General features: G+C 34.3%; 1 protein-coding gene across 1 annotated transcript; it reads right to left on the reverse strand.

The window, feature by feature from the left end:
- Window positions 1–81: 81 nt before the first annotated feature.
- dmrt11E (doublesex-Mab related 11E) lies at window positions 82–12,545 on the reverse strand. Its single transcript, XM_089650757.1, has 3 exons — window positions 12,372–12,545; window positions 10,903–11,026; window positions 82–900 (listed from the first exon to the last, which is right to left on the reverse strand). The coding sequence occupies exons 1-3, from the start codon at window positions 12,543–12,545 to the stop codon at window positions 332–334; spliced, it is 867 nt and encodes a 288-aa protein (XP_089506883.1). The 3' UTR covers window positions 82–331.
- Window positions 12,546–22,945: the final 10,400 nt, after the last annotated feature.

Here is a 22,945-nt window from a genome sequence, read left to right on the forward strand (position 1 = left end):
TACACGGAGAAAACTATCTGATAAAAAATATTACAAATTTTTTGAAAATCTCTTCAATTTATTCGTATTCCTGTTAAAAACTACATATCTTTAATGAATTAATTGATAGATTTCCACGAATTAACACGAATGTACTAGGGAACACGTGTCATAAAAATATTAATATTTTCGTATTTCGTCATTACATAATAACAGGATAAGCGCAGCTGTGTGAACACGTGTTCCGATATTTTATGAAGGTACTGATAGTTTATTGGGAAATGGCATGCTGTCACTATACAGGATTTTAATTAATCAGCAGTAATCATTTTTCTCCGTGTACATGTAAGTTTTACTTGAAGCCTATAATGGAATCTATAGAAAACGAAATTTTATTCTTTGCCGCCCCGTCTGAGGTTTGTCGGTCGCATCCACTGGGCAAACTATTTATTTCACAAATGGAAAGTTTGCCTGATTCCAGCTCGAGGTCTCTGGCATTCGTCTCTCTGTCTTCTTCCAAGTCCTCCCTCAATCCAAAAGACTTGTGCACGTATGTGTTTTCCCTCAACCCCCCAGAGAAATTTAAGTGATCCGTTTTGTAGATGGAAAAGGCGTTTTCGTATGGCAACATTCTCATTTGTTCCGTTCTGATGATGAAGTCTCTGACGAAGGAGCTGACAGCGAGGTTGTTGAGGTTTTGGTGCAGGAAGGCGGGGGCGGGGGAGGGGGCGGCTGCCGGGGCGCCGCAGTCCTGAAGCAGGCGGGAGCGCAGCAGGGCGGCGGTGTGGGCGCGCAGCGGGGCCAAGGGCAGGGCGGGAAGGGCGGGCACCGACTCCAGGGCGCTGTCTGCGAACGTCCTCCTCTTGCGGAGGCGCTCATTCATTTCGGGGTTTCCTGTCAGGGGGACCCATCTTTGGTAACCTTAAAAACAAGCTCATGCTTTAGGTGGGAACATCCTTTGAGAATATTTATATTTACCTCTTATCTATTATATGGAACAATTATTATTACACCAAACCACTGCAGAACTGCCGATGATATCTAAAGTAGATTAACTCTCGATAGCTTATACAGGGCCGGCCATTGATGTATTGGTCGATGAGTCTTCCCCTTTGCGGCGTAATAAAAGATTGAATAAAAATATATTTTTCTGTTACACCCGTACTTTGCTTGGAATAAAGATAATCTCCTACTATACCTAGGCGTCTACTGGTTTTGATAAGGGGCGCCATAGTGTTACTTGCGCCAGGCGCCAGGCGCCGTTAGGCAGAGGACGGCCCTTAGCTTATAATATCTTATATTGAATCGAGGTCGCTAGTATGGAGGGCTAAGGCATTTTCAGTATAGTTTTTCATTGTTTTAGTCTGTACTTCGACCTGGGCTGACATTTCTTCAAAGCACGATGTAAATAATAGCAAAATATTTCAAATTTACCTAGGAAGAGACACGTAACTAGATACTTCCTCAACTCCCTGAAACGTAACTCGAACCATTGAGAAATGGGCCGAAGTGTCAAGAAATTTGAAGCGACAAACATTTGCAGCAAAAAATAATGTTTCTTCGGTCCTTAATGAGTTCGGAGCCAAGCAGTCTGGGGTCTTGGGGCTTTTTTTCAACATTCGCAATGAAAATATAGGTTTTTGGTGAGACATTCCTCCCCCTGTGGAATTTGTAACAGGAATTTGTTAAGAGACAGCGAATGTGTTGCTGATATCTGGAATGGTGATTTATATAAATAAAAAATATATACCTACTGGTTTTTACAAAACCCATTTAGCTGAAGGAGTAGATTTGATCGATGAAAAATAGGTAGGAATAGAAAGATTTTTAAAATCCGTAAAACCAATTATATTATGTGTATCATTGGGTAAAATAAATTAATTTACTATATCGTATTCATTATTACGCGATAAATAACTTTCAATAAATTGAAATAGAAAAACACAAAGAATTATTATTCATATTGTGTAGAGGATTATTAACATTTAAGCACAATAACCCAAATGCATGAAAACGTAATGGCACAAGTGCATGATCTGTATTACCCACCTATTGCATATTGGTAATGTTGTACACATTTATACCCACCATTTTTTATGTCCAGTAAAGTTATTCTCCCCTAATGATTTATCGGTCCAAGTGATTTATTTTTTGTTTATAAAGTTTACAGAGTATTAACATGCTATAAATAGGTAGTTATAAAATTAGCATTGAAATGTGCGTAAATTTTAATAATCCAGTTTCATGTTTTTACAGAATACATGGATTACGATTTATCTTTCACTATGTAGGTATGATAAACAACAAGTAGAAATAATTAAATATAAAGTGCAATAAAAATAGAATATAGGTAAATTAAACGTTCACGTTAAAATAACACGACTATACTAAATGACATGTCATGTGAGTAGTTTATTTATGCGTGTCATGTTAGTAGGTAGTTTGCTAATTTTCTATTTAAATTATGCAGGACTGTTTGTATAGTTTTACAACGGTAACCTGTCTTACTGAAAACTTACCAGTTACAGTGGTTACCAACTTCTTTCGGGTCGCGACTCCATTTTAAAGAAGCCAAATGACCCGAGACAAAAACATGCAGGTGCAAATAGATTTAAAACGATTGACAATTATTATTAGTACTGGTTTGGGACAACGACTGCCAGGACAGGGAACGAAACATCAAGTCAAAGTCACCAGTACGAAAGCTCAATTAAATTTTATAGAAATCAAGTGATCTACAACCATGATGTATTTAAATATGATAAAAAAACACATTGAAAATATGTTTTTCATTACAATTTTTTTTTTCCATTATTTCTGACTTTCACCCTTCAAGGGTGTTCTTGGCCATCATTTAAAATTATTGAGAAACGAAAGGTGAATTTAAATATTAATTTTATTTAAATTGGCAAATTTCAAAATTATAATGAAAATTGGAATCGAGTTCAGACTTAGAAGAGATGAGATGTTGAATGGAGGGGAGGCAATTTTAGATAAGGCTTGATAGAAGAGAGGATATTTGTTTAGAGAGGGACAACCAAAAAATATGTGATCTAAAGTTCCCACTTCTAGACCACAGAATGTACAATCTGGGGAGTCAACGATGTGAATTTTAAAAAGATGGGAAGGAACGGAACAATGTCCGATCCTATATATATACAATTTTATTGAACTTGAAAAACTTTTGGGGTCGCGATCATAGTTTGGAAAACCATGGACTAGTAGATAGGTATTACTAAATAACATAATAAATAAACTGTTGTTTAACTTAAACTTTTATTCTCTTTCGTCTCTTTATAAAATGTTCCAGTCCACTATCACTAACAATCACAATATTGCACTTTGCACTAAAAAGTAAAGGAAATAAACCAACTGTTGAGTTTTATTCTATCATAAGACAAACGAGCTTCAATCACTTCTCCAAACAAAAACAAAAATAAATGCTCCAAGTCTCAAAATAGCTCCTGAAATTCCTGAAAAACTACCCTAGTACAATCGAACTTTATAAAAAGGGTTCACTACCAATAAGTGTTTAATTAAGCTTTCGATAATCGTTACGTCTCTTTTGACTCGTTGGCTCAATTTAACTATAAGCATTTGGTCAGTTCGGGACTTCTATTTGGGACTAACATTGTTTTGATAGGATATCCGACACCACGCGGAGTAGAGTAAACAAAAATATAATATGAATGGGTGTTGGGTTTGTAAATGAGAACCATGGGACACCCTGTACCGGGAGCTGTTGTACTGGAGCGGGGATGTCACTATCGGGTGGCTAGAAATAACAAATGATATTGTTTTTGGGTTCAAATGTTGGCGAAGAAATCTACCCGCATTTAAATTTTTGCGTGACATTTAAATGTGAGTTTTTGTTTTGATGTGACTTTTGACACAACATAATGAGTAGATCGCACTACCTCAACTTTACTGCCATACCTAACTCAAAATATCTATTTCAAACTGCTTCTTTGCTACACATCGTAAAAATCGGTAATTTACCTCGGCTAACCCAAGATAAATACTTAATCATTGAAGAGGAACATAATACTAGTAAATCTAAACGAAAGATGAAACAGAACAAGACATAGAAAATAAAAAGGTAACGGTGGCAACTGGGAATCTAACCCAGGATAACCCACAACGTCTCTAAGCACTCGGCCATTGTGACCTGATCTCACATTTCAATTTTTGAATTAAAGATATTTTTATTAGATTTATCATAAGATTTTTTAAAGAAAGACTTTTTTCATTTGATTTTTATTTTTTATTTAATTTACTTTTTTTATTCCCGGGTTACAAATAACCTGAAAATATTTGAAGATCTCCTACTACACGAAGCGGAAAATGTTTCTTGTGTTGTGATAGAGGACTTGAACAAACTACGCCTAAGTGGGACCCAAATGCGATGTCAACTCAGCCACCGACCGGTCATTATTAGTATTAGAATTATCTTCTATTATTTGTATTATTTTCTACTTCAATAATATATTAAATTGATGGGTAGACTGAACGAATTTTTTTTGAAATATAAAACAGACATCAAGTCTTGGATCATCAGCCAAGACAGATCCATGATCAAAAATTTTATAAAAATCCCCTCATAAGTATGTACTCCAACTAGATGCTGATTAACAAATTTATCATTTATTATTATTATTTATTATTTTTTATCTTTTTCACAATGTCATTTAATGTAATGAAATATTTTATGTATCAAAAAATATGTAAACATTAATGTATGTATCAAATACGTCTGTCTCGACACTGGTTTATCAGTGAGACAGACATCGAAAAAAAAAACTGTAAAAAAACTTTATATTGATATTAAAAAAAAAAAAAAAGACTTCAAAATAAGTTGAAAAAAGATTTTCCTAACATTTTCTATCGCTTCCATCGATAATTTTTTTATAGTATTTATAAGTATTTTACAAGGTACCTACTTCGCGTAGTACGCCTATCGATTAGAACAACTAACTAACTAACTATCACGCCGTTTCCCCGCAGGGGTAGGCAGAGAGGACGGACCGCCAAACAACTCGGTCTTGGCACACACTTCTTGCCTCATTCACATTCATTTCAAGTCTTATGATATATGCAAATGTGAATGGTAGCAGAAGTCGGGGACGCCCGAGGAAGACATGGCACGACCAAGTAAATCAGATACTTGAGTCGGGCCATGTTAAGAGTTAGAATAATAGAAGAGTATGTATGATACGATGTATGAATGTGAATGAGGCAAGGAGTGTGTGCCAAGACCGAGTTTTTTTAGCGGTTCGTCCTCTTTGCCTACCCCCGCGGGGAAACGGCGTGATGGTTAGTTAGTTGGTTAACTCCTGGGTCTTGTTGTGGTCTCTGCTTTTAGAGGTGATTCATTAAGTTTGTATGCTAGCTTAGGGATAGTTTTTCCAACATGTAAAAACATTAAATTAACACTGAAATCGGCATAAAAAATATTTATAAATTTTTAATTTTGTAAAAATATAAAAATATTTTTACAAAATTAAGATTAATAATTAGGTCATTAGTATCGAGGGCCAATACAAAAGTAAAGTCATCGTATTCGTAGCGACTATTCCTAAGAAATAACACTATCCGAGTACCTAGAGAATGAAGACTTTATTTCTGTGCTCCGTAGAAATTCACCAATCGACTCTCAACTTCTGTTACTCAACTAATGTAGAATTTAAAATCGCATTAATGTATCTTTAGTTTGTTTGATGTAATGGATTTTTTATTGAGCCCCGCTTGAGTAGAGTTGGTTGGGCTATGTGGAGTGGTGTATATGACTGCCGAGCAGGTGTTTGCAGCCGGTGCGGCAGGCGCGCACTGGACCAGCTCGAAAGGAAATATTTCAGCCTTTATTTCATGAGCTTGATTCGAAAATTGAATTATTTTGCTGTAAAGATTTGTGATTCTTTTAGATTTTTTTATTATTTTACCAGCGCAGGCTCATGAAAAATCATGGGATGGTCTGAAATCTTGACAAATCAGTTTCAATTTAGAAGACGTATTAAAAATATTGTATTATTGGTAAGGACCTACTTTATCAACAATCTCAACACAAACAAAACCCAAATTTTAAAATTTTGTCCAGTGCAAGCTACACCTATGAATATAAATGTAAACATTAATAATAATATTATCGAACCTTCCCAAACCTGTTCACTACTGGGAATGGAATTAGATATAAACATAAACTGGAAAGAACATGTCTCAAAAATTGTAGCAAAAACCAGTAGTTTTTCTTATGTTCTGGGTACCTTAAGAAAAATATTAAACACCGAATCAGTAATAGCCGCATACTATGGTTATGTATACTCAATAATAAAATACGGTATTATTTTTTGGGGAAACTCGGTAAACGCTAAAGATGTTTTCATCATACAAAAGAGATGCATAAGAAAAATTACAAACTCTGATCGTTTAGATTCATGTAGACCTATGTTTAAAAATCTGAAAATTCTGACAGTCATAGACATATATATATTGGAGTTATGCATGTTAGTGCGATCATCTACAGACAAGTTCCCGCTAAAAAAACTCAACACATAAATACGCTACAAGGCTCACAGAAAACTTACTAATACCAAAAGCAAACAAAACAATATTCCAAAAAGGACCATACTACATGGCCATTAAAGTATATAACAACCTTCCACATAACATTAAACAAATACAAGATACACACAAATTCAAATCGTTACTAAACACTTTCCTTGTTAATAAATGTCACTACACGTTGAGTGAATACCTCACGTAAATGAAACACCTATTTTTATTGGTATATATATTTGTATTTTTTATTTTTTCATTGGTATATTGTTATTTTATCTGTATAAACATTGTAATTAAATAAATGTGGTTAGCTGGAAGAAATGGGGTCTACCCATAAGCTATACCTTTTGTAATTTTAATTTTACAATAAATAATTTTTGATTTGATTTGATTTATCACTTGTCTGAATTCTTACGTAATGCATGCACTCTTCAAATATAGAACAGAATTAAAATAATTTTCTGTTAAAATATTATATTTTAGGAATCGTTATCTGAATCGTTACCGGTAACGCTAGTCTGAATTCTTGAAACAGTCTGTTCTAATATTGAAAATGGCCCTTAAATTCAAATCAAATTTGAGTTGATTGAACCATATTTCACGCAGGACCAACGCATAGTACAGACAATCGAAAGTAGTCTGTTTGATTATTTTTCACGCGGGATTGATCGATGAATCAGTTTTTGGTTTCCTATTGCTAATCATTGTAACGAATTATTTAAAAAAAAATATATTTTTGCAGCTAGGAGTTAATGATGACTATTGTTTATTTGCGTTCATTATTTCAAACCCCTTTTTAAATTCTTCATACCGATGAATATTTTATAATGGCCATTCATATAATAATTATTATCATCAAATCGGCAAAGCAAATGAATAATTATTTATTTAACCAATACATTATTTATTTAATCCGTCGATCGGTTTCCGAAGCACGCTTCCTCCATCTGTATATTTTGGTTAGGTACGTTAAATATGAAATTATTAAAAGATACATCCAGTCAAGCAGTTAAATATTAAGTCAGATTGAATTTTGTCTTTGTGAAGAATGGGAGCTTGCAAAATCATTGGACAGAATAGAATAGGCTTTTAAAAAATATCTCTTAACTATTATAACCCTGGATGTAAGAAATTGATTTTTATGAAAATATTCTATTACATTATTATAAGACTATTTGCGTATCGCAACTGTGATAAAAATATTATGGGCAGTGAAAACGTCATCAGTCCAGGTTCTAGGTCGATGCGTATAAATTTTTGCAATATAAATTATGTAACATTTTTACTTTGAGTTGTCTAATTCATTTGCAACTTACGTTTATTGAATACTGGGTACTGGGTAGTGCTATGAGAAGTAGGATACATATTATTATGGCTTTGACATTATTTTAATACCTCTTGCAAATGACAAATTTGTACAAGTTTTCGCGACATTATAAGAAGTTTTGAAAATTTTACTCAAATTTTAATAGATTCCTCTTCAAATCAACACTAAGTTCACTCGGATCGAATAATTAGTCTCTAAGATATGATCCCTTTTACGGATACGTGTCGAATCCGGAAAGTTGATAATCGTTGGTTCACTTTGAGCGGAGCGCACGTCGCGACATCCGGCCGCCACAAACACAAACACATTATTTGGACACAACATTACCTCGGAGGCAACATTATTTACCCAAATGTCGACAAAATATTAACTTGTTACGTGTTTAGTTATAATTTTTAGGTGGAATCCTCCCCTGCCTTTTGTGTTTGTTGGCACTGCGAAGAAGACAGAATGGAAATGTCGGTAATAAAAGACAAGTTGTTCCTCTCTCGCCTTGTTTACTCAACACAACTAATACTTATTCCGTGGCAGTGTTTACACAACTATAAAACCATTTGCCTTTTGTGAAATCGATACATGTAATGCCAGCAAACTCAATCCCGGTGATTTATTGCCGATTAACAATTAAATTCTATGCTTTATTCTTGTTTTATAGCATTCCCGTCGCTTTGCATGTTTCTTCAAATGAAACAACCTAGATATATCATTGTTTCCAACAATTTGGCGTTGTACACTTTCTTTGAGCAGTAGTCAAAAATGTTATTTTTATTGGTAGTAAAACACGGGCAAAGCAAAAATATATTCTGTGATTCAATTAGACATATATATCCATTCGTTTTTTAACACGCGAAAAAATCACGAACTTGACGAAATATTCTTTTGAAGAGTAATCCAAATTAATAATTATAAATAATCTGGATGGTACCTACCCTTCTTTTGAGGTGGGTGAATCAATCACGTATTGACTGAGCGTAGCGATGTCCAATATTAATTCGATTGGCATTTCATCAGTCCATAAATTTGTTTGTGCCTTCATGTTCCGTTTTCGAAAATCTGCTGAATCCTATTTATTATTCAAGTGCGCCTTACTTTGACTAGATGGCTAACTTCCATTATGTGACTTACTTTGACAGGGCCTTTAATTATTATGGTGCTTACCTGCCTGAAGAAAGTTTAAAAAATAATTGTCATTGAGATAGTGGTGTTTCATCAACAAGAGCAAATTAGAAACAACATTTTTTGGACGTGAAGTCTACTGATCAAAGAACTACTATTATACCCTTTATTAGTTTTCTCAGATTTGATTTATGTAATTTCGTTTGAGGTGAGTAGAGTGAGAAGTTTAAAAAAAAATATTTTTTGTGAAGTCATCTTGGTTTTACAATGATGATTTTGTGTGTCAAAGTTTCCGAGTTGTTGCTGCGTTTAGCGTCGCGACGGCACGACACCAACCCTAAATCTTGCGCCATCTTTCAAAATATAAATTAGCGACAGAAATTATTAGCAATAGATAACGTCTTAATACTATATTTATTCTTTCAAAATATAATTAGGTAGAGATTACTACCGCTGGAGTGGTCTAATCTTAACTTTTTAAAAATCGATTAATATTATGATCTATGACTATAACATCTGTGACTGCAACTATAAATGAAAAAAATATCATCCTCATGTCCATAAGACGTAATGAAATAAAAAAAAATAGCTCTATAAAAACTGCTTTGATATTATAAAATAAAAGACATGTTATATTCGTACTTTTAAGGATAGCCATTCAAAGAATACGAAATATTCAGCACCCATGTGCACGAATAAAATAGTCCTCTGAAAGTTTAAAGTATGTCCACTGGAGCTATTTCAGTGAAATCACGCACGTTGACTTAGTAACATATCTTCACTCCATTAATAATTCATCTTCGTTTGAAATAGCGTTTTTGTCGTCAAAAGTACGCAAAAGCGATATTTTCAATTTTTTTAAAAATAATAGGTATTTAAAAAAATGTACTTTTTCTACCTACGAAAAAGTACATATTTTCATAACCGAAAAACCTAAAAGTCAAATTTTCAATACTTTTCATCACCATTGTGACTACCTACTTTATGCTATTTATGCGATTTACTTATGACTTTTTCACGCTGTTTTCTGTCGTAAAATAATGATAAACGAAATAGCAGCTTCTCTGCTAGCAATGTGTTACGATATTGTTAAAGCCGGTCACATTAGTTGGTATGCATAACTTTTTTATGTAAAAAACCTTTTTAAAAAAACTGAAAAATAAGATTGCCATAACTGCATTTTTGCAAATCCCCCTCCTGGTGTTATCAGCATAATATATTATAGCTTAGCCACTTACAGGTTTGGTGTTGAAAATACCGCAAAATTTTTCTTTCGTTTTATCCACAAAATCCTTTAAAAAATGGCCATTTCGCTGAGTTACGATAATTGTGTGTGATTGTGAACAAAAATCTACAACGCCCAGTATATTTTGAAACCTAGCAACCTTACCGCATACCCTGGTTCAACTAACAGCTATTTTCTTATAGAGGTTTCAGACGTTTTGATTTTAGTTGATCAACTCGACACCTTAAAGCATATTGTGACAACTTTCTTTCAAACAAAGTTTTTTTATTAGAAATCTTGTCGTTCAATAAAAGTTGGTCAACTAAAATTAACTGAAAGGTATTATTAGCTAGCTTAGTTTGTCGTGTATCTCTCAAGGAAAGGCTTTTCCGGGCAAGGAAAGACTCTTCTTCAATGTAGGAAGATTATCAGTGAAATTTCGTTTTCTTTTTAAAGTTTTTTGAAATTTTATGGATTTTATTCCACCTTTACCTTGATTTTTGTCAATCTATTAAAATTTAGATCTTGTGAATTCCATTTGTGTCCAATTTTGTGACAAAAAAAATTTGGGTCATTTTCCAGTTCTAAGAAAACATAAAAATCACCCATTTACCTCGTATTACTGCAGTAATGTGTAGTAAGTGATGATGTTAATTGATAAAATATGAACGCATTTACTGTGATGGAGGCTTTAACTAACCATTGATAATGTCGTTGGCAAGGTTGGCCTGCTGCAGGGATCTCAGTTGCTTCTGGTAATGCCTCTTCTGTGCCAGGAGTGCCGCCAGTCCTTCCTGGGAACACTGCTGTCTGCGGAGGGCCACCTGACAGAGAAAGGTATGAAACATTAGTTTATTAGCTACTAATGATTAAATAACACAGGTATTATTTGATTGTATAAGTCACTAATTGGAATCTAATACTCGCTGACATTTTAGAAATGTTACTGAGTTTTGTTTCTTTCCGGGAATATAACTCAACCTGATGTGAATTATGTTCTTCCGATACTGCAGCAACGGGGAAAAAAGGCTTCCGACATCACTTCCAAGTCACGGCGTCTAATCCACACATTGGAGGAGGGACGCCACTTTTCATCGTGACTTAATATTTTTTATTACTAAAACTTGAATTTTTGTTTTTGGTAAAGGATTGATGTATGTTATATTTACGATAAAAATAATTACTTTAATTTAATTGTGAAATCTCTCCTGCTTACCCTAGATGACATAATAACAGATGCTAATTTATTCCTACAGTTGAGGTCTCTCTTGCTTACCGTAGATAACATAATAACAGATACTAATTTGTTCCTACACTTGGGGGTCTCTCCTGCTTACCCTAGATGACATAATAACAGATGCCAATTTGTTCCTACAGTTGGAGGTCTCTCCTGATTACCTTAGATGCCAATTTGTTCCTGTTCCAGTTGAGGTCGCTCCTGCTTAGCCTAGATGACATAATAATAGATGCCAATTTGTTCCTACAGTTGGAGTCTCTTCTGCTTAGCCTAGATGATCTAGCCAACGATTTACAGTACGATTGAAATTATTTTGATTTGAAAGAGCTGCATCATCGGTTTTAATGACTTCGTTAATAAAATCTTTTAAAGTGGGATGTAAGTGGGTACTTTCGCTTCCAACGATTTTACTTATTGACTAGACTTAACTGTATCTAGCTTTGAACGTAATCTAATCTTCATCAGTAAAATAATTTGTAAATACTATCAAAATATTTTAAAATTGTAAGCAATGAAAATGAAACTTTGCGTAAATCACTTATTTTTTATTCTGAAAACCATGTATTACCTACATACGTTTTGATATTTATTTACAATAAAAATAAATTAGTCCATAAACCATAAATGTTAGTAGTTACCTTCCTATGTACTACTACCCTGATCTACCCACAAAATAAAATTCATAACTGAACTAAAAACAAATGTAAAGCACATTTATTATGTCAGATGCGGCGATGACCAATATGACCATCTCGAATCTACAATAGCCCATACAGGTACGTCGATATACCATACATGGTTGTCATGGTTAAATTTGGTCTCCGTTGGTCGTCCTTATCTTTATATAGGTACCTATATCCTTGAATATCTGTCGAAATGTATGAGGAGAGATTTATGCATTTTTTATAATAAAAATAATCGAATATTATTACCTGTGCGGCCATAACCCTCTGCCTCTCGACCACCAGTCTGCAGCTAGCGCAGGCACAATCCCTCCACCTGCAGACCCTCTTGTGACCCTTGAGGCAGGAGATCACCCCATGGTTTCGGCAGCGGGCGCACTTTGGGGTTCGCAAAAGCCTCCGAGAACGGGGCTCCGAAGACATTTTAATTCACTCGTGAACAATTTGTAATACACCCTATCAATACGCTTCTATTTCAGCGTCGGATATAGATTTTTGTAGTATTGTTTCATTACTAATCTATTCATATTAAAGCACATGAATGTAAAGCACAGTAATGTACATCGAATCGTCTTTTTCGCGTACTGCAGGAACTCGAAGGCAAGTACTAAATAATACTTTTACTGTATTTTTAAATTTCATCACTATTTATTTAATAATAATTTACCAATCTATATTCAAAAAGTATCTATGCAAATCGAACAATTTTGAATTTATTTAGAATAGTTCGTTTGAAGTTATTCGTTATCTCGGCGGTCGCAGTGGTTCACTGAGCGTCGGGATTAGTGTTTGACTTGAGTTGGGTAGCTACTGGCTACTTGACATAATGCGAGATGATCTGTTGGGCGGAGCGGGAAAAAAAACTCCGTGGGCGTGCTGAAAGGAAAACACGCCTTCCGATTGGTCGGCGCGTGGAAGGGCGGTCTAGTTAGAAAACGTCATATTGTTGTTATAAAAAAATTGTAATGGAAGAAGAACAAGCTATTAATTGTGGTTAAAATAAAATCATTCATTGCTAAGTCAATCACCATTGATGTTGGTTTCATAAGAACGGGTAGTTTCTTCGACTTGTTTTGTGTAAGTCGGCTCGTATGTGAAACGAGCTACCGGCATCTGTTTTTCCTTCTTCATATATTCCGAGCCTTTTCAAGACCCACATTAATAAATTCCTCCATGCAGCCCCTACCATAACCCGCCTCACAATACTGCCCAACCGGGTGGTGATAGAGTTCCTTTGAATTTACGCTATGCAGACAGAGGCACTATTGTGAGGTTAATTTAAAAAAACCTGGATAGGTAGATACCTAGCTACCTAATTATATTTTTCCTGTTTTATTTTTGTATCACCTATATAAAGCGATAAAGTAACAACCAATAATATAATATTTTGAGAGAATTTTTTTTTCCTTTTTAATATTGAAACTGATGAAGAATTCAGAGAAGCGATAAAGTACCTACCTATAATGTAGGTAATATTTTGTTTCACCAGGAAAACATTTAAGTTCTATATTTGAAATGCGTATTTTTTGATTAAATTTATTAGTGTTAATCTTGACAAGTAAAGTCGGATTTCGCAATTTTTCAAGGGTGACAACTTTTCAATGTACAAGAAAGCGTTATTTTCTAACTATCTAGATTGTAATATATAGCATCCCATATTTTTAGTTGGTTAACTATAAACAAGGTTTTTATAATTAGTCCATATATTTTCGGGTATGCTTACTGATTTCACAAAATTCATTCAAAATGTAAAGTAGGTAGGTACCTAGTAACTACTTCAAATAAAACAATTCATTATCTTTTTTGTATCAAAAATGTCGCTGATCATTGAATCAGCACCTCTCTGTAGCATAGCCTCGGGTGTTGGAGACGTGAAATTGACACCAAATGAGATTAATAATCTGATCCCCCTTCGATGGGAAATGTATCTCTGCTGACCAGTTCACTCCCACCCCGAGTACCTACCTTCTCAGTACCTACCCAGTACCTACAGTACCTACCCAGTACCTGCTCAGTACCTACCCGGGGGCACGGGGAGACTGGACACGGTGGTCACCGATCAGTGACCTGAGTTGCCACCCCCTAGGAAACAATCATAAACTATTTTTATTGTGCGAATCTTTTTTTCGATATCAGTTTCAAATTAACGACACACAATACCCCTGTTCTTCGACAAACAGAACCCGTGTAATTCCGTTACGTTTTATATCGAGTAAATTACATTTTGTACCCACAATTCTTAGATTAATTCTTATGCATTATTATATAAATAATACATATATTGTTTCAAGATCTTGCTCCCCAATCATTTTGGTGCATTAAATAAAATTTCGTCAGTTTCTTCATTAACAAAAAGAATTATGCTCGAAAAAGTTTTATGTAGGTAATTCTTTCTTGTAACCACGCACAAAATACCTTTTTATGTGAATTCAACAGAAGAGATCCAACCGCCCGAAACCGGCAACTGGAGATATCTATTGTGGATAAGTACCTACATAGGTATATATTTATTTTGTTTTCTTTAGTTTCTCTATTGACTGGCATCCTGCACGGATAAAAGTGAGTATTGCTAGTTTATTAAAAATCTCTCTAAATGATTGGTAATCCGGTTGAAAACGGGATTGAAGGGCGTTTCCTGGAAAACTTTTAGTAAATTCCCAGTACCTATATAAGAACACGTTTTCTTACATCTGCATTTGTCTTGATAATATACAATGATGAAAAGCGGAAATATTGAGTTTTTTATGAAAACCTTTTTCGAAATCGTGATAATAGATTCATATTTTACTAAAAGTTTATTAAGAAAACCTATCAATTTATTCGTTAAGGGCCGGCAATCCCGGTTTTGATTACGAATAATTTGAAGAGATTCTTAATAAATTAGCTTTAATCATTATCATAATATTCTATAGGTATTAGTAATTTTAATCGTTTGCAGTCGTAAATACGTAGGTACAACGATAAATACAAGATTTGTAATAATTTAGGATTTTGTTAATCCATTTATGGTAAATCATTTTACAGAAACCCTTGCCTAAGTGGTGTACTGAAAGGATACAAAATAATTTTTAATTTTGTTTTCTTAGGAAGCTGAAGAATGAAACAAAAAAGCACAAAAATAACATTGTCGAATTAAATCGTCAGTTTAAATGTAAACTGAATTGCACCAAGTATATTTGGACATTTGTAAGAGAGGACTGCGGGCGGGTATTCCAAACTAGTTCGAAAATCCTTTTATAAATGAGACTTTCGTCAGATAATATCGGTATGCACAAATACATTAAAACGTCTTCTGTAAATGATTTGCCTGTATTTACCTGCATTTTCCTATCTTAAAAGTGATTGTAGGTAGGTACATATTCAATAAACGCACTACCTACCTAGATTAGGTACCTACCTAGAAAATGAAAGAACAAAATCTGATAAATATGCGCGACTAACTTTACGAATAGTCGAAATCTAAAAAAAATATACGTTATATAAAATTATGAGTCTGGTATACCAACGAAAATGTTTTTGTTCTGGAAAACAGAAGAAAAATCGTAGTACATTGACTTCCTAGCAACGTTAGTTTTATAGAGAGAAATCGAATGAAAAATACGAACTTAATTAGGCAAGTAAGTAGGTACCCATTTGAGAATCTAGTCTTAAAAAATGTAAATCAATGTTTTAAAAAAGATAAAATAAATACATTTTTGAAGAATGTCAAGAGGAACACTTATTTTAGGAATGTCCACAAAGCACAAACGAGACGAATATAAATAACAATATTTTGAGACAGTAACCGAAGGAGTGACAGGGCGCGTCTTCAACTCATCGGATATTCCGAGATGATAAATGCTGAATGTGACAATACTGACAATGGTGATGGAGATAGAAACACATGTCCTGGTGTCGCAGCCAGCGGCCGTGTAACCACTACAGCTAGTAGCTAAGAGGGTGGACATCTTTTACGGAATCTGGAACGGTTATAGATATTTTACTTTTAAAGCAAAGGAAATAAATCACAATTATGTATTAGAATTTTTAACTTGTAGGTTTATGAACAGCAGTTATTTTATGGTATGCAGGTTTAGGTATGCAGGGGGTGGCAGTGCGATATATTCCATATTTAAGAAGTTTTACAGGGGTAGTGCAATGCGATATATTCCATATTTCCGAATGTATACAGGGGTAGCGCAATGCTATATATTCCATATTTCAGAAGGTATGCAGGGGTAGTACAACGCGATATATTCCATATTTCCGAATGTATACAGGGGTAGCGCAATGCTATATATTCCATATTTCAGAAGGTATGCGGGGGTAGTACAATGCGATATATTCCATATTTCAAAAGGTATGCAGGGATAGTACAATGCGATATATTCCATATTTCGGAAGGTATACAGGGGTAGCGCTATGCGATATATTCCACATTTGAGAGCAACAAAATAGATGAAATAAGTAAAATATAAATAGACATCTAAATTTGAATGTCTATGTCTAAGCAATCCATCATTGACCTAAAAAGGGCTTTTTAGGTCAATGCAATGCATAGAATAAAAACAGAAAAAGAAGTGAATCAATATTAAATATAAATTATGCAAATAATTGTATACGGAGCATTTCGACTGTCTCCCGGCACCAGAGGGTCATCAGGGGGACTCCAGACAGCCATGGCAGTGATGATGGTATTCTTGGATTGGCATAATCTGAGCCATAAACTTCTCATGCAGTGGCGAAGAAATCTTCTAAAAGAGTGCACTCGTCCCTTTTCCGTGGCGCTGCAGTATCTTGGTACAATGTTTTTCATCACAACCCGAACGTCACGAACTAGAAAAACTACACACAGCCTACCTTTGGTCATAGATCATTACACGCCACTGTTAATAACCTACGAATGTTCATTTTTAAGCTTAAATTAACAAATATTAAAAAAAAGGTTTTATCAATTTCTAAATGTAAGAACCGTGAGTGGTTTATTTATGAATAACCCGTTCTGGTGAATCAGCTGATAGACATCACTGTTATAGAAGAAAGGTACTTACTTAGGAAAGCACAATATGTTTGAAAGTAAAAGTGTCCCAAATCATCAAGTAACATCGGAGCCCCTAATCTCCATTAACACTACACTCCGGTCGAATACATTTATGTATTTCACTTATTCGGTTTGTCTGTAATCTGTACAACATCTTCCTGTCACTTTTGCCGAGGGAACAGATTCCACTTCATATCTACAAGACTCCCGAAACTCACTCTCGAATGACAGTCTGTAACGATTTTAAATGTTTTCTAATAATCAGAAATTATTACAACGAAGTAACATATGAGTTGAGTGATGTCAAAAGTAAAAAAAAAAACTGTCATTTAATTCCCCACAAAAAAGATTTTTACGCACAAAGTTGGCTGTAGTAGGCAGGTGATCGATTCTTCAATAAAATATTTAGGTAATTAGGTAGGTAACTAATTAATTGACTAATCGCCACTCCGTTTCTCCGCAGGGGTAGGCAGATAAGATGAACCGCTATACAACTGTCATGGCACGCACTCCCTGCTTCATTCACATTCAAATTCTCATTTTTATATTTAGGTACTCTTTTGTTTTGACCGAGTTTAGTGAAGCCTCATTTTAACTCGACCGTTTTGCATTTCGGTAAATTCGTCTCTCTGTCACGCTCCGTTTCCCATTCAAGATGGTGGTCATTTTAATGATTCAGTAAATATTATTTTTTTCAAATGTCTGTGTTTATTTGGACTTTCCTTCTGTGTTACCTACATATTTCGGTTTTGCATTTCTGTAAATTCGTTCGAACGCTCCTTTTCCGATTCAAGATGGTGGCCGTTTTAATAATTCAGTAAAGATTATTTTTTCAAATGTGAAATCGTCGTGTTTATTTAGACTTTTTTCTACGGTACCTACCTACATCGAGAATGTTTGAAAAAGGAATATTGTTATTGAGATTATGATGTTTCTTTGGACAAACTGTATCCTTATTTGGAACTAGCTGTATTCCGCCATGCGTTGTTGTGGCTCAGTCTGTCTTTGCAAATAGAGAAACAATATCACGCGTTGCTCTTACATCGCTGTTTTACAGGTGACATCTAGATAATATAGGTGAAAAAACGCACGCGTATTCGAATGCATCGTTGTGTCGAAATTTCACAGCAATCAGTGAAGAACTTTGGGAGATTTAACATTTTGAACAAACGAGCATTTACTTTTTGTATTCATATAGATTTAAAAAATGTTAAGTACCTACTTACAAATCTTATGATTTCAGAGGAAATTGTTGTTTAGATTTATTAAATAATATATAATTAGAAATAAATATAATAGATAATTATGAAATATATTGAGGTCTAATATAAAACTACTAGTAAGTGTAGATCAGAGATGAGCAAAATGGGTATCCAAAACCATTTTAAATGCAAAATGGAAATGGGTCTAAACTTTTCCATTTGAAAATGCAAAATGCAAAATGGTTTTTAGAAAAGCATTTCAAATGCAAAATGCAAAATACCTATTTTCAAAATGCATTGAAAATGCAAAATGGTTTCTCAAGTCAAACAATCAAAATAATGATAGAATTTTTAAACAATTTTGTCATTTAATAATGGACATCAATGTAGAACAAACATATTACATGATGGTAAACCCAAAAACACCACGACTACAGATTATGAAACCACAAAGAATTTGCGCGGGACTAATGTTGCCAACGTAAAAACATAGAAACTGCTATCTAACATTTAATATTACAGCGTCATGGCTCCATCAGTATGATATTATACCAGGGAGAAACTTGACAAATGTAAATTATCTCCCATAGCGAGGTTGAGGACCGACTGATATTTGGGGCTTATGAAAAAAAGATGACTGGAGATAGTAGGAAGAATGTTGCAAAAAAAGCATTTAAAATGGAAAATGCATTGAGAAAAGCATTTAAAATGCAAAATGGAAAATACCCATTTTGCATTTTGCATTTCCATTTGAAATGGATTTATTTGAAATAAAGCACATATCTGGTGTAGATATTGTTGAACATTCAGTTATCTAAAATTATATTCCAATAGCAAAATATGAACACCGATTGTACATAGTATTAAACATACATGCATACCTTGGTAATATCCACATGCAAATGCTTCTAAATCCTCCTTCTGCAATGTTTTTTTTTATACATAAGTAGGAACCTTCTGTTCTTTACAGATTTTTTATGGCTGTTCGTTTTCCGTTATTTAGTTCGTAATCAGCATTTAAACGTAGGGAATTATGCTTCAACACCTCTCTATGGGCTTCAGTAGTCGGGGGCACTAAACATCGCGCATTCCTCCCTAAAAGATGAAATGAGACACGCTTTACTCAATCAGTTGGCGGGGCCATCAGTCCATTTTTATTTATTATATATCAGTAGTCTTTAAGAAAACACCACACTTTATTTGGAAAATCTAATACCCCAGTCGTCACAATAAGCATAACGTAAGGTAGGTAATCGAGAGAAAAAAAGACAATTTAAAAATATATTCAGAACAAACGTCCAATTTTGTTATTTATAAGTTTTATTATTTTTGGTTATTCGTGGAAATAATAAACCGATTTAGAAAAATGATTGGTACATATAAAAACAATGTCCGGGTCTTGCGCAGCGCCGTCCATTGTGGAGAATTGGAGAGAAACACGACATAATACTAATTTCGGGTGGATTATGTCTCTTCAATAATTTATTGGATTAGCTTTGAATTTATTTCAAAATTGGAACTGATTATGGGAACAATTCAGACAAGTGATAAAGTATGTACCAACTTATTTTATCTTAATTAATTCATGGATGAATTAAGATTTTAATAATTCTGTATTTTATGTGTGTATTTCTGTTGTTAAAATGTTTGACAGATATCATCATTTTCATTTTTAATAACGCCGTCCTTTGAAATGCAACGATCCTGAGGTAAATAATTTTTTATAAATACTTTCGGCTTCACAACTCCTATACAATAATAATATTTAACAATACAGGGTTTTCCAATAAGAGGTGTTATTTTGATATTCAAAGAGCTATCGATAGATGATAAATGATTTTTATGGCCGGAATTGGATGGTATTGATCTGGACAACGTTTGCTTTCAACAAGACGGCGCTACGTGCCACACAAGCAACGAAACTATTGATCTTTTATGGGAAAAGTTTCTGGGCCGTGTTATCTCTCGAAGAGGTGATCACAATTGGCCACCGAGATCTTGTGATTTAATTCCTTGCGACTTCTTCCTTTGGAGCCACGTTAAAGAGAAAGTCTACGCCAACAGCCCAGCGTCGATTCAAGACCTCAAAGATGGAATTCGTGAGGCTATCGAGGACATAAGGCAGCCACTTTGCGATTTGGTTATGGAAAATTTCATGAAAAGGATATGGTCCTGGTCGTGGTGGTCATTTGAACGATGTTATTTTTCACTATTAACGGCAAATCTTCTTCTTTATAATGAAATAAACATTTAATCATTTATATTAAAAAATGGCATTTTTCTTTGAATATCAAAATAACACCTCTTATTGGAAAACCCTGTATAATAATAATATAATGATATCTCCGTGATTTTTTTACGGGTCTGCGGTAGTACTATACAATACTTGGGAAATTTATGTATTTTCATTGGATCCCCAATGATAATATATAAATATCATTATAAACAATGCTTCGCTATTGCTAATATCTTTCTCGGGCGCATCTGACTACTTCTACCATTCACTGCAGTATACCACAATGTTACTGTTAAACAACTTTGTTTATTGCGTTAAGTATTTCTGGGGCGTCTCCGACTTCTTCACTATTCAAACATCTCTAAACATTCCTGGCACTAATAACAACAAATTTTGAAATTTTCAACGATATCGGTCGACTAATTTTTGAGTTTTGCGAGAACAAATATTTGCAGGCTGAATTTTTATATATTAAGATTTAGAAACCAGTTAGAATTTAACTCAACCATTTGGAATGCATTTTATAATATAAGATGTTGTCCTGCTAAAGACCGCATTCTATGTAGGGAAGTTAAAATGTGTGGTTGTATATATTTTTTGATGAGAAATCAGAAAAAAAACGTTGAAAAAAAAATTTTTTTGGGGTCCAAAATTATCCTATATTTCAAGCTGGAACCAACCATACGCATTCACAAACTTTCTTTGAAATCGGTCGGGAATGATTTTTATATATTAAGGATTAGCGACAATTTTTTTGAAAAGCTATTATAACTTCTAATAACGACGGTTTGTTTCACAGAAATTCAAATGGACACTCAGCGCCATTTTGTTTTTTGACAGTTGAAAGGTCCCCGTAATACTGCATATAAACAGGAGAAAATTTCTTGTAATTCGTGGTTTGGTCCGTGCTTTTTTGTCCTGTACATATGCACCATTAAATGCCGATTCTAATGGGTGGGCGGTTAAAGGATTTATAGGCTTATTAAAAAATGAGAGCATACAATAATAGTTTATGCATTCTTTAAAAAATAAAAATGGCTAGCAAGTCCGCCTCCATATTTTAGTCACCACGGGATTGTGATAGACGTGCGGAGGAGGAATGTTACAAACGTTTTGCCGAGATATAGTTTCAGAGTAAAAAACTCTTTCAGGAATTCATGCAGCGCGCTGACAGATCTGTGATATACGACTTCAAACGCGCATCACTGACATTCCGCCAATGTGTACAATATAAGGGTCCTCCTTAACTATCAAATAATCTAATGTTCATTTCATTTGTATAAGAAATGTAGAAAATATATTATTTGAAAGAAGAAAAGAAATACGTCGAAAAATCTTCTATATATATAAATTAGTATTTTATTTTCCATATAGACTCAAAAACTACTGAACCGATTTCGCTAATCTATCGCGATTTATATAAAAATGAATGATTGTTGGTTTGTCCCTAGACTAAAAACTACTGGACCGAGTTCGCTAATCTATCGCGATTTTTATAAATCATAGAATGATTGTTTGTTTGTCCCTAGACTCAAAGACTAGTGGACCGATTTCGCTAATCTATCCGATTTATTTAAAAATGAATGATTGTTTGTTTGTCTCTAGACTCACAAACTATTGGAACGATTTCGCTAATCTCTCGCGATTTATATAAAAATGAATAATTGTTTGTTTGTCCCTAAACCCAAAGACCAGTGGACCGATTTCGCTAATCTATCCGATTAATATAAAAATGAATATTTGTTTGTTTGTCCCTAGACTCAAAAACTACTGGACCGATTTCGCTAATTTATCGCGATTTATATAAAAATGAATGATTTTTTGTTTGTCCCTATAATTTTTTTTAAAGTTTGTTCTTATTAGTGTCAGGAGTGTTTAGAAAGTTTGAATGGTAGAAAAAGTCTGAGACGTCCGAGGAAGACTTAACGTATTATTTCTGCAATGGAATGAGTCACGACATATTGTAGTTTTTTAATAGATTTTTTTACTCAGCTTTCAGGTACAGTTCAAAACCTCAAAACTTTACTCCAGGGTACACGTCAGCAAGTACACTTTAAAATGGATCAGACATTGTCAGTATTGCCCAGGTGAAAGACAATTATCCGAAACATTGTGTGAAATGGCCTTAGCCATGTTTGGTGACCAGGTCTGAATATCCAGGTACTTCCACACCTTCCTCCCCTTCGTCTCCTTCCCCTCCCCACTACCTCCAGCCTAACAACATATTACAATTATTGGGGATGCCATAGTCTGGTTCCACTGGCTCCAGACGGTTGGGAACAGTTGGACTCTTGTGCGGTAGGTATTCACATTAAAAAAAACAAACAGAATTAACTATAAAAAATAAAAAGTTATAAGTTCCTAA

Source organism: Hesperophylax consimilis, chromosome 3 (genome assembly GCF_061612785.1).
Source record: "Hesperophylax consimilis isolate HC1 chromosome 3, BYU_Hcon_1.0, whole genome shotgun sequence".
Taxonomy (NCBI): domain Eukaryota; kingdom Metazoa; phylum Arthropoda; class Insecta; order Trichoptera; family Limnephilidae; genus Hesperophylax; species Hesperophylax consimilis.